Source organism: Balaenoptera ricei, chromosome 8 (assembly GCF_028023285.1).
Source record: "Balaenoptera ricei isolate mBalRic1 chromosome 8, mBalRic1.hap2, whole genome shotgun sequence".
NCBI classification, from domain to species: Eukaryota; Metazoa; Chordata; class Mammalia; order Artiodactyla; family Balaenopteridae; genus Balaenoptera; species Balaenoptera ricei.
Window position 1 is genome coordinate 88540792 of NC_082646.1, and position 13587 is coordinate 88554378.

Here is a 13587-nt window from a genome sequence, read left to right on the forward strand (position 1 = left end):
TATAGAGTATATTCTCTGATCATAGTGGAATTAAAATATAAATTACATTAAAAAGATTACTAAAAAAGCCCCCAATATTTAGAAATCAAGCAATACATTTCTATATAATCCATGGGTCAAAGAAGAAATCACAAAATATTTTGAACTGCATGTTAATGAGAATACAGCATATTAAAACTTGTGGGATGAAGTTAAAGCTATGTTTAAAGGGAAATTTATACCCCTAAATGCGTTTGAAGAAAACAAGGAAGGCTGAAAAATCTATGATCTAAGTAATCATCTCAAGTCGGGAGAAAAGTGACAGTAAACTCAAAGAGAAGTAATCAGAGAAATTAATGAAATAAGAAATAAGATATTAACATAGAGAGGATTGACAAAGGTAAAAGCCAGTTCTCTGAAAAGACTAATAAAACTGATTAGCCCCTACCTAGCAAAACTGATCCAGAATAACAGAGAGAAAGCACAAATAATATAAGAAATGGAAAGGTGAAATCACTAGAGATCCAACAAGCATTACGAAGAGGATAATTATGAAAAACTTTATGGCAATAAATTAGAAAATGTAGATGAAGTAGACAATTTCCTAGAAAAACACAACTTATCAAAACTGACATGAGACTAAGTAGAAAATCTGAGTAGTCCTAAATCTGATAAAGAAATTGAATCCTTAATTTAAAACCTTCCCACAATGAAAACTCCAGGATTGAATGCCCTCACTGGTATATTCTACTAATCATTTAAACAAGAAATAAGACCAAGCTTACATAAACTCTTCCAGGGAACAGAAAAAGAGGCAACACTTCCCGACTCGTTTACAAGGCCAGCATCATCTTGATACCAAAACCTGACAAGAACATTGCAAGAAAGGAAAATTACAGGCCAAACTCTCTCATGAGCATAGATGTAAAAACCCCAAACACTAGCAAATCAAATCCAACAATACATAAAAAAGATAATACATTCCAAGCAAAGTAAGTTTATTCCAAGAATGCAAAATTGGTTTAACATTCAGAAAATCAATCAATGTAATTCAGAGCATTAACAGAATGAAGTAGAAAAATCATATGATAATGACAAGGCTGGAAAGGCATTTGATAAAACTCAATTATCTGTTTAAAACACAGAAACAAAAAACCCTTTTCCCAAACTAGGATCAGAAGGGACTTTCTTCAACGTGCTGAAGAGTGTCTACTAAAAATCTACAGCAAACATCATCTTTAAAGGAGAAATGTTGAAAGCTTTCCCTCTGCAGTCAGAAAGATAAGGATACTCACTATTATCATTTCTATCCAACACTGCACTGAAGGCTCTAGCCAGTTCAATAAAGCAAGAAAAATAAAGAAATGACATATAGGGATTGGAAAGCTAGAGATAAAACTATCATTTTACATCCTTAAAGAAATGCAAATTAAAATCACCACTACACACCCACTAGAAGGGCTAAAATAAAAAGAATGACAACATTAAAGTCCTAGTAGGAATGTAAAGTGGTAAAACCACTTTGGAAAATTAACAGTATCTTCTGAAGTTTAATACAAGCACACTATACAACCCAGCAAACGCAATCCTATATATTTACCTGATAGAAATATGTTCATATGTACGTCAAAAATGATTTACAGCATTATTTGTAATAGTCAAAGATTAGAAACAACCCAAATATCCAACAACAGTAGAATGAATGTATAAATTGTGGTCTAATCATATAACATAGTATTTATACTGTAACAAAAATGAACAAAATATTGTTACACACAACACTGCTGAATCTCACAAAATGAAACAGAAATAATTCACGCAAAAAACATACTTAATCATGCCAATTATATAAAGTTCAAAAAGAGAGAAAACTACTCAGTGGCATTAGCAATCAGGATAGTGGTTACCCCTGAGAAAGACGGAGGGTTCTAGGTACACATAATTATTCTACTTCTTGGCCTGACAGGTGTTACAATGGGCACGTTCACCTTTTGACAATTCACTGAGTTGTACACTTATGATCTGTGCACATTTCTATAGGTTGGTTAACATCACTAGTGATAGGCTGTGGATATCACACACCCCCAGCTATGTGATGAGAGAGACACCTCACCTTGCTGGTAACCTGAAAACACATTACTCCAATCTAATCATGAGTAATACTTTAGACAAAGTCAGTTTGAGGGACATTCTGCAAAATACCTGACCAGTACTCCTTCAAACTGTCAACGGTGTGAAAGACAAAGAAAGACTGGGAAGTGTCCACAGACCAGAGGACACTAAGGAGACATGACAGCTAAATGCAATGTCGTATTCTGGACTGGATGCAGGAATTGAAAAAGGATTCCACTGATGGAAAATCTGGTGAATTCTGAATAAAGTCTAGAATTTAGTTAGTAGTAATGTGCCAGTGAAGACTTTAGTTTGACAAATGTCCCATGGGTTGGTACGTTAGGGGAAACTGAAACTGGGTGAGGGGTGTACAGAAATTCTCTGTACTATCTTTGCAACTGCCTTGTAATCTAAAATTACTACAAAATGAAAAGTTTATTTTTTAAAAAGTTCAATACAAAAAAAGAAAACAAGCTGAATAGCTGCCTGAATCAGAAGGTGAATGAGAAAAAAAACACTAATATTTATATAGTTAGTGCTACATGTTGGACATTTAACATGTAACATTAAGAAACCAAGAATTTCTTGAAAAGAGAGCAAGGCAGGAAAAAAAGTAAAATAACAACAAGCAAACATGGCAAAAGACAAATATAAGGAAATATGTTTAGAGGGGCATCCTACTATAATAGAATTTGGGAGCCAGACAGACCAGGGTCAAATCTCAGCTCTACCAATTACAGCTGGCTTTCTGTATCCGGATGTGGAACTCAAGGATACAAAGGGTCAACTATGGGACTTGAGCATCTGCATATTTCAATATCCTCAGCAGGTCCTGAAACCAATCCCCGGTGGATACCAAGGGATGACTAGACTGACTGTGATCTCTGGCAAGTTATTTCATCTCTTTAATCCAGTTTCCTCATCTGCAAAACAGAAGATAATACCACCTACCGGAGAGAATTACAGTGAGGATTAAATAAGCTTCATGTGCTTAATAAAGTGCTTTCCTGGCATACAATAAGCGTTTATGTACTTCCCTTGCCCCTAGCCTATTTGTATGAGGAAGCAGTGAAAAGATTACGAGGAGCCAAGAAACCTAGATTAGAGTTCTATCTCTGTTACTCACTAGCTATGGGACCCTGAATAAGTCACCTAAACTCTCTGAGCCCGTTCCTTCACCTGTAAAATGAAAGGGCTGGTATAAATCAGGGATCCACAAACTACAGCCTGCAGGCCAAATTCTGGCCTGTGGCCTATTTCCATAAATAAAGTTTTCTTGGAACATTGCTACACCCATTTGTTGTTGTATTGTCTATGGCTGCTTTCCCACAATAGCAGAGTTAAATAGTTGTGACAGAGGCCATCTGTCCTTCAAAGCCTAAAATACTTACTATCTGGTCATTTAAAGGAAAAGTTTGCTAATCCCTGGTCTAAATGATCTCTAGAAGTCCCTTCTGACTCTAAAATTTTAAGCCAATACTTAAGGTTAATATGAAATTCAAAGATATGTGATATATACCATGAGATAGATTGGTAGAATGTACATCAATATACTATAATTTCAAGATACTTAATAAAAATTTTCCCAAACCCAGTGCCTATTTGCTTTCCAAGTTTCCTTCCTATCTGTTATCTCTATACCCTTGAAACTGAGTCAGGGACTATGGCCCCTGAGATGAGCAGCTAGTTTCCTGATTCAGTCCTAAAACTCATAGGTCTACATTAATAGAATCCCCAGCTTTCTAGATATCAGAGCCTTTGTCCTATTCCAATTCATGGCAAAGACCCCAGAGAACTGGTGCCTGGGAGTAAAACAGGGGCTGACAAGGAATTCTCTGACAACCTCACCTTCAACCATTAAGTACAAATCAGTGAGCAGGGAGCCTGGGAATACCAATCGAGTGTCCCCTCAAAAAATTAAAAACTAAAAAAAATAAAGAAAAAGGAAAAAGGAAGAAGCTGCTATGTATCCTTAGTTTCTTCCTTTCCTGGTAGCTCTGTGCCTCAAAGGAGAACCATGTCTATATTCCCATATTCCAAATATTCTAATATTAGACTAGCTCTCTAAGACTCCTAAAACATTCTAAACAAAATAGGATAGGTCTTCTCTCCCTTCAACAGCTGGTAAGACCACATCTCTGGAGTCAGCCCTATATTCAAATCCTGGCTCTGCTCTCCTTTGTGATGGCAAACAACTTACTTAGCCTTTTATGCCTCAGGTAGCTCACCTATAAAATGAGAATAGTAATTACCTACCTCATAGGATTTTGGCAACTTAAATGGAATAATATACAGTACTTAGCTTAGTACCTAGCTTTGTGTTTAATAAATAACAGCTATTGCAAACCCTTACATATTTTACTTATCATTACCAAATACCTATTTTCTGAATTATTTTCCTCTTGAAATTATTTAACCCCACACACCAAGTGGATAATATTTTTCTTTTCTTCCAAGGAAAAAAGCTATTAAAAATATGAATCAAGGGTACTTTCTTTCAAAGCTGTACTCTCTCTACCAAATCATTCTTTCTTCTACCTCCTAGCAATTCAGTTTTAAGTACCTGGTCATGCAATCATGATTTGTATGAAATTCATATTTGCATGGAAACGTACAGCAGAAATATGAAATGTAAATGGAATGCCGTTTCAAAAGAGTCCTTAGTTCAAAAGGTATACATTTGAGAAGAACTGATCCCAATTTCAGCTTAGAAAAACCAAAACACATATAAAATTCCTTTTAGTGGAGAAACTTGAAAAAAACTTGGAGGCTAAAGCAGATAAGTAGCAATATATCTGCAGTCCATTTATGTATTTCTTGGGCATAAATTTAAAAATCAAAGTAATGGGAAATAGCTTGTTAATATTTCTTGCCAAAATTGGACAATAATAGTATAGTAGAGAGAGCATAGATTCTGGGGTCAAATAGACCTCAGTTCAAATCTTAGTTTTCGTTATTCTGTAAATGTCAAAATAGGGACAAAAGTTTTCCCTACTCTATTATGCTGCTCCTACATGCTTAAAGACCCGGTCTGTAATATTTGGTCTTTCAAATATTAGATTGTCTATAAACATTTACTTGTACTAAAAAGAGGGAAGAGGGTTGATACAGCAGGCAATTTTTCAATTAAAAAAAAAAGTCTTTTAAAAGAAATTACAAGTTATCCTCAAGCAATAACATTACTAGTTTCTTTATGTAAAACAAATGTAAGGATAAAAAGAGTTCAGCTTTCACTTCTAATAATCATGGGGATGCTGAGGTAGGCAAAAATAGGGCAAGCACTAGAACCAGGGTCCTTTTAGCAAATTAGGCTTTCTACGTGCTTGACCAAATGTGAATGGTGAATTACAGATAATGCTGGATTAGCACAGATTAGCACAGATGATAGAAACCAAAGTTATTTAACCTATTTATGCTATGTAACTAAAATGGGGAAGGGAGACCCTGCATTCCCAATACCTTTCAGAGATAAAACCATACGAGGACATCTGGGTTCCAAATATTTCTTGAGATCATCCCAGGCCTTTTTAATAGCAGCATAATGGTCAATATATCTTCCTACATCAGAGTAAGTATCAATGAAGAGGGATTTCCAACACTGGTTCTTCTGTGTTTTCTCTTCCCTAAATAGATTTAAAAAATAAAATTAAAAATCTTTTGAAATGAAATTAGCATATATTTTAGACACTTATACCAACATACTTTTTTGGGAATTTGTGGTTACTTTTGTCTTCATTTTCATTTATTTTAGCTACAAATGAAGACTAGATAACAAAAAGTGACACATACATCAAAAAATTTAACAAGTTACTGCTGGCATGGTGGGATTATGAGTCACTTATTTTCTTACTTTCTACTTATTTTTTTTCCTAAGTTTTCTAATCCTTGATAAGATATAATGTGAATAGTATATGGGATATGAATTTCAACTTACTCCTAAAAACATACCAGTTACACAATTTTTAAACATATATTTAATTTTTCTATTTTAGAGAATATTTAGAATCTAATGATACAATAATATTAATCTAGCTTATCTACATTGGATTAGCTAGAGAATCATATAGCATATCAAAGGAATCACATGATTCAACATTCCTATTTGGTACAATTCCACAAACATTTACTGTCTACTTAGTCACTGAGGACATTAACAGTAAGGCACATTTTTTGCCTTCAAAAATGTATAATCTAATCAGGGAGAAAGAAGGAAGTATAAATTTAAGAGTCAGAAATGGTACAGGATAAGGCAGCCAGAAAGGGCCTTAAGGTAACATACTAATGAGGTTGACCTTATCCTGTAGGGAATGGAGAGCCACTGAAGAGTTTTAACAGGAGAGTTAAAAGAGCAGAATTGTGGTTGTGATTTGGGAAGGGTGTACACTAGAGCCACAGAGACGGACTGGAAGGGTTTTGCAGCAGTCTTGGTAAGAGATGATGAACTGAGCTAAAACTGTGGTGGCTAGATGAAATGAGAAGAAAGATTCAAGAAATATACAGGGGCTAAAATCAGAAAAGCCTGGTAACTGAATGAACGTAGGGACAGAAGGAGAAAAGAGATCTAGAATGATTCCTGTTTCTGGCTTGGAGGGCGGGATGGATGGTACTGCTATGAAGATATGAATGCAGGAGGATCAGGTTTAGGGACGGGGAAAAGAACAATTCAGGGTGTTGTATACATGTGCGTGTGTTTTTCGGGGTGGGGGCAGTGGTGGAAGGGAAGTATCTTTTTATTAATCTAAGTAATATACATATATATTATTAAAACCAAAAAGTACTAAAGAACTTAAGATGAAAAACTAGGCAGTCTCCTGTTCTAAGTCCAACCTCTCAAAGGAATCTTTAGTTATTTCTGGAAGTTATCTCTATAATTCTAAATGTTTATGCCTCTAGTTCTTGGTTTATCAATTTTATATCTATCTACTGATACTCCAAAGTAAAAGATCAGGATATAGCAATACTTAAAATTCCCTCTTCCCCATTCTTCCTCCTCCCAATGTTTGGAGGCTCTGTTATTAATTTTTAGTTCTGTTGAGTAGCTTGCAGGTTTAAATAATATATTTAAACCTCTATGTCTTGCTTCACCAACTTCAGTCACTGCCTGACTCCCCTCAACCTAAGAAAAAGATACTAGCAATCCTACCCTCTTTCATCTTTCCCAACTCCCACCTTCTGTCATCTACCCTTTTATTCTATCAAATTTATTAAAATTTACTGAATTCAGTGAACCCTGTGGGTCATCCAGTGGAAAGATCCAGCAGACGGTTGTGCAAAGAAATCTGGAGCTCAGTGGGAATGTTAGGGGTGGACACTCAGGTTTGGGAGTTAGAAGCATACAAGTAGTCTCTACAAAGTGCAACAGTGCATGCAGGAGACTTCACAGAGAGAGAAGAGTAGTGAGCCAAGGGCAGCAGCTTGGAGAACACCTGCATTTACTGGCAGGCACAAGAAAGGCCACCAAAGGAGTTAAAGAGACAAGGGTTAGAGAGGAGAATCAGGATAGACTGGCATTAATGGAAGCCAAGGGCCAAATTTCAAGAATACATTTCCCAAATACTCACTCAGATATCAGCCAGTATTTTTTGCAATGTCTTCTCCACAGCGGATCGTGACTTGATAGCTGGCTAAGTCTTCGACTGACATAGCAACAACTGGCAGTAACCAGATTCACGGTTAGTATAAAAGAAAACAAGAAAACAATTTAAAAGTAAAGATGAAAATATTCAATGTTAAGTTTTGTTTTATTCCTTTTGCTTTTCTGCCACTATCTACCTTTATAACTGCAAAACAATCTTTTCTAAAACCTGTTTAACATGTTAGCTAGTATAATTACCTTGTGAGTAGTGAAATCCTAACTATTTGAGTTCACAAACCACAGAATGTCTACAATTGTAATTTTCATACAAAAGTCTATAAAACATATAAACCATTGGAGTTAGTTTCAAATCAAAGAGCTTTCCTATATCTATTATTGGGGCAGTAATCATTTCTACATATAGAAACGTTATTCAGGTGTAAACAAAGTGCTTTTTCTTTTTAAGATCTGTGAGACATTTGATATTAAATACACCGGGCTTTTGTTTGTTCTAATTGTTTCTTAACAGAAAGAAATATTACAGCCAAAAACACTTTTTAACTATAGCAACTATTGGAAAGCCCACCTATAAAAGGTGTCAGATTCTCAACAATTCTGATTCAATATCCATAGTTATTCAAGTTAGTATCAGCTGCTCAAAAATTTGGAATGTTAGAAACAAATAATTTTCTTTTTATACAGAGATTTCTAACACAATAGTGCTTGAATCCTGTAAATCCTACCCTACATAATTAATTTGCAAAAATAATGAACTTAAGATTTTAAAAAATGCATTTCTATCCTTTCAGAAGAGAAATCACAAGTTATAGAACGTAGGTATAAAAGATTTCACTTGGGCAATAGCTAATCAATTAAGGGACTCTTAAATCACATGGGATTTGTCAAGGCCATAAGTGGGGCATGTTAAAAAACAACTGATGGTAAACAGATTAGCCTTTGTTCATTTTCCAGATTTTATACAAACATAATTCTCATCCTTTTCTGCCAAGCTCAGGAGATGCCCAAACTAACATTTGCAAACATAGGAATCCTTCCAGTTTTGTGAATTCAGAGTCCATCACTGTCCCAAGAGTTAACATAAAAGAATCTCTGGAATATGCACCAAAAGTGATTTTTGATGCAAGTCAAGGATGAAAACTACTGTCTTAGAGCTTTTGACTCAGTTGGCATGGGGTGAGATCTGTACCTCAGGCATGTGTATATTTAAAAAGTGCCACACGTAATTCTGATACACAGCAAGATTCAAACTATGCAGTTTATATTACATAATGATCCCAATGGACTAATTCAATCCAACCCAATCCAGTTCAGCAAATATGTACCATAACCTTCAGAGCTTAGCAATGGGCAGGACACCTGACAAATTTGGGCTATAAACTACAGGAAAGAAGTTGCAGTACACTGGAAACTTTTCTGTGCATAAAATTCTATGGCATTTGTGTCAACTTTCCTGGGCTAAGGGATGCCCAGATAGCTGGTTAAACATTATTTTTTAAAAAAATATTTATTTATTTATTTATTTATTTATTTATGTATTTATTTATTTATTAGCTGCGTTGGGTCTTCGTTGCTGTGTGCGGGCTTTCTCTAGTTGTAGTGAGCGGGGGCCACTCTTCTTTGTGGTGCGCGGGCTTCTCATTGCAGTGGCTTCTCTTGTTGCGGAGCACGGGCTCTAGGCGCGCAGGCTCAGTAGTTGTAGCTCGTGGCTCCAGAGCGCAGGCTCAGTAGCTGTGGCACACGGGCTTAGTTGCTCTGCGGCATGTGGGATGTTCCCGGACCAGGGATCGAACCCGTGTCCCCTGCATTGGCAGGCGGATTCTTAAGCACTGAGCCACCAGGGAAGCCCCTAAACATTATTTCTTGATGTGTCTGTGAGATGTTGCCAGAAAAGATTAGCATTTGAATTGGTGGACTAAGTTAGCCAGATGGCCCTCTCCAATGTGGGTTGGCACCTTCCAATCATCGAGGGCCTGAATAGAACAAAAAGGCAGAGGAAGGTTGAATTTGCTCTCTGCCTGACCGCTAAGTTGAGACACTGATCTTCTCCTGCCCTCGGCACTCCTGGTTCTCAGGCCTTCAGACCCAGACTGGGATCTACACCATCAGCTCTCCAGCTCTCAGCCCTTCAAACTATACCACCAGCTTTCTTGGGTCTCCAGCTTGCATTTGGCAGACTGTAGGACTTCTCAGCCTCTATAATTCATGAGCAAATACCTTATAAAAAACCATACACACACACACACACACACACACACACTCTCTCTCTCTCTCTCTCTCTCTCTATTGGTTCTGCTTCTCTCAAGAACCCTAATACAGTATTCAACTCAGTTCACTTCCACAAACATTTATGGAGGGATCACTTCTGTTTAAAATGTTGATTTCTACCAAAAGCATTTAAAATAAAATCTGATCTCCTCACCTTGTTTTACAAGGTCCTGCATGATCTCACTAGTCTCTTCTCAAGCCTCTCTGCCTGTGAATCATTCCCTAATTCCTGCAACACCAGTCTTCTTGCTCCTCCAACAGGCTATGCTATTGTCCAATCAGCTTCTGAAAACACCGTTCCTTCTGCCAGGACTGCTCTATGTTATCTGTCATATACGGCAGCTCCTTCCAATTTGAATCAATTCCTTAACAGACCAACTGGTTCACTTCCTTCGTAGCACACAGCAGCTCTTGTAATTACGCACTTACTTGTTTTCCATCTTGCCCGTTAGACTGTAAGCTTATGAGAGGGGCCTTGTCTGTCTTGTTCACTATTGTTTCCCCAACATTTAATAGGCTGGCACACAGCAGGCACTCAAAAAAAGAAAATCTGTTGAATAAATGGTGACTGCGAAGATAAACAAGACAGTCTTTACATTTAAGAAATGCATAATCTATCTGGCATGGTAAATACCTCTCCTTCTGCAGAGAAAGGAGAAGGGTAGAGATTGGACTCAGGAGAGGGGGTCCTTAAAGGAATTCCATCTTGCCAGGTTGAGAAGAAGGGGGCATAGCATTCCAGTCAGGGTCAAGAGTTTAAGCCACAGAACAAAAAAACACAAGTGTGCTGGCAGAGGTCTATTTGGCCAGAGTAGACTATGCCAAATAATAAGGGCCTTAAATGCTCCCAGAAGTTTACGTTATAATCTGTAAATAACAAGGGGCATTATAGGTTTTTAAGGAGGATGACAGCCAGACCTGTCTTAGAAAAATCACTCTGGAAGCAATGTGGCCCACAGATCAAAAAGCGTGTGTGTATGTGTTAGATTTCTAAAAGGCTTTAGTAACAGAGTATTTCAGATGAAAATAGTTTGCAACTGTTAACAGCCTTTTCGAAAGAAAAAGATAAACTTTATTACAAGCCTGAGTAGAGAAAAACTTGTTTTCTAGAAAAATAAAAGTGCTACAGGTACTAATATAGATAGCAGCCAGAAACTGGAATTATCCCTCTGTCACCTCTTAGCTAGACCAACCAACAGCTACCAGTAACTTCAAGAAGGCTGTATTTCTAAAAGGATCCCTGACAACACAGGGTACAATCAGCAAACGACTAAAATCCAATGGTTAATCCAAAAAACAAAACAAAACAAAATGAATCTCGCCTACCTATCCTTAAGAGGGCGATTCTGCCTCCTTTGCAAATATATGTGGTGGCACAAGAAAGACCCATGCCACCAGCTGTCAAGGGTGTAAACAGCGCCATTTCTTCCACCATCCCAGACGGTCCCAAGCGCTGAAGGAACTGGGCATTTAACCACCCCTACCAGCAACCGGTGTTTATTTTTGGAACAGATGCCGGTAACTTGGGAAACCCAAAGCATACAGGAGGGAAGATGGTCACCTGTACCGCACCACCGGAAGTCAGTACCAAAACACAAAATCCAACATGCAACCGTGAGAAGGAAGGCTGAAAGCGAAACAATTATCTAGCACAGAAGTCCGAAAGTGAGCCCTGCCAGATATTACGTTGCCGCATAAGTCGCACCCAGGGGTCAGGGGGTCGCCTGGCTCCTCTCCGGCGTCCCACCTGCCCACTTTGGCGCCTGGCTCTGCAGGCTCCCTGCCCAGGCAGAGAAGAGCGCTCGGCCCGGACAGGGACTTTTCCAAAGCGGCCAGGGCTGCCCTTAGCGGGCAAAGACCACGGGGGCCGGGAGGTGCTGGGTGCTGAGGTCCGCGCGGCGGCAGCGGGGAGCAGTTGGTCCCCCTTCCAACTGGGCCTCGCCAAGGCCTGGGATAGAGAGCTGTTGTCGCTCCTCAGGCCTGGGCCCGGGACGGGAGGAAAACCTCAAGGCGGGGCCCTTTCCGCCCCGGTCTCGCCCCTGCCCCCGGGTGGCTCTGCAGGATCAGGGCGGCCCTGGCGTCACCTCCTGGCTGTCACGGGAGTCCAGGTCCTGTCGGCGAGCCGGGCCTCCGTCCCTCTTGCCTTACGCCTCCTCCCCCACCCGTGACCCCACCCCTGCCATGCGCATCGTCCCATTACTTGATTAGGTCCCGGTAGTCCAGGAAGGATAAGATAAGGAGCAGGGGATCGGTGGGCAGCGATTCTAGGGTCAGGGGCGCCGACTCTGTCTCCACGGCCGCCATCTTGCCTGGCCCAGTGCAGGCCTAGCCCCGCCCCGGGCCCGCCCCCTCCGCCACCGCCCTCGCCATTCCCTAGCCGATCGCACAGGTTTGTTGTGTAACCGACAGGATAGCCCCGCCCACGGGGAGGCCGATGGGCGCTTCCCTGAAAGGCTCCGCCCACCGCCCTGCGGGTCTAGGGCCCGCACGGTGACGTCCGTCTGCTTCTCGGGAACCTTTTCAGCCAAGCTGTGCGAGCTCTGCCAGGTGCTCACACGCTCACCCTTAGATCTCCCGGTCTCTCTCCTCCCATTCCGGTCCCTAAACTTGCCCAGCCCGGACCCCTATGAGCCTTTATTACTAAATCTGCTTGGGTCACTCCAGCCCCTCATGCGAAATTTTACATCCGGTATCCTCGAAGCGTGCCCCCAAATCTCACAGTAAGTTCTCTCTCTGCCCTTGGCCCCCAAATCCATCGCTTCTCTTCGTTTTCCGACCTAGAAATTCCTCGTCTCTCCCTTCAGCTTCCCTCGCCCGGCGTGTCCCTTGCACAGAGCAGGAACCTTTTCCGCTCTGTAGTGGGCAGAGTTGGGAATCAACTAGAGGCTCTTCTTCCAAACTAGGGAAATGGTCGTCGAGGGCATAATTTTAACGCCCTCCCAAGGAAACGGTGCATGGGGTCTGAATCTAACGGTCAGCCGCTCTCAATTCGGTTGTCACGGTTATTTTTCAGCCTATTAGGGCAATGCAAAGCGTATATTAAATGGAGTGGTTTTTTTTTTTTTTTTTGGCAAGATTTAATCTCGGAGGGTTAAGTACTTCCAGTGTGAAGGGATGGGTTGAGACCCGGCTGGGCTTGATTGAGGCACTTGATGGCCACACTTCAGCTTAGACAAGATGGTATTAAAATGGGGGTGGAAGACGTGTCATGGATTGTGAGCTAAGGAATACATTACTTATCAGATTTCTTCTTTTCCGTTTCTTTCCAAAGGCAATATGGTGTAAGCAGCTGTGGGGAGTCCAGTCAGACTCGAACTTCACACATCTGTTATTTACTAGAAGTGAGATGGTGGACTAGTTAACTATACCTAAGTTCTATGAGCTTGTTTACTCTAAAAACCAACCATTCCCTAAAGTGGTTTATGGATGCTAATAAAGATTTGTGTAAAGTGCCTGGCTAGATAGTCAATAAATGTTAATTTCCCAAGCCTAAGTATACATCCATCACTAAGTTTTCCAAACTCTTCCACATCCTGGAGAAAGTTTTCTCCTAACTATTTGGAAAAGTGGAAATGATTCTACCCCTCCCATCCCACCCACCCCCAACAATAAAACACTCCATTTCCTCAATTCAC

At 39.9% G+C, this 13587-nt stretch overlaps 1 protein-coding gene across 2 annotated transcripts in view; it reads right to left on the reverse strand.

The window, feature by feature from the left end:
- Positions 1 to 12278, reverse strand: part of FBXO3 (F-box protein 3) — a 33364-nt gene extending 21086 nt beyond the window's left edge. For both annotated transcript variants that reach the window (XM_059931359.1, XM_059931360.1), the window contains exons 1-3: positions 12153 to 12278; positions 7653 to 7742; positions 5551 to 5714 (exon numbers count right to left, since the gene is read on the reverse strand). In XM_059931359.1, the coding sequence (XP_059787342.1) occupies positions 5551 to 5714; positions 7653 to 7742; positions 12153 to 12256 (358 nt within the window). In that variant the 5' untranslated portion in view covers positions 12257 to 12278. The remainder of the gene's footprint in view (positions 1 to 5550; positions 5715 to 7652; positions 7743 to 12152) is intronic.
- Positions 12279 to 13587: the final 1309 nt, after the last annotated feature.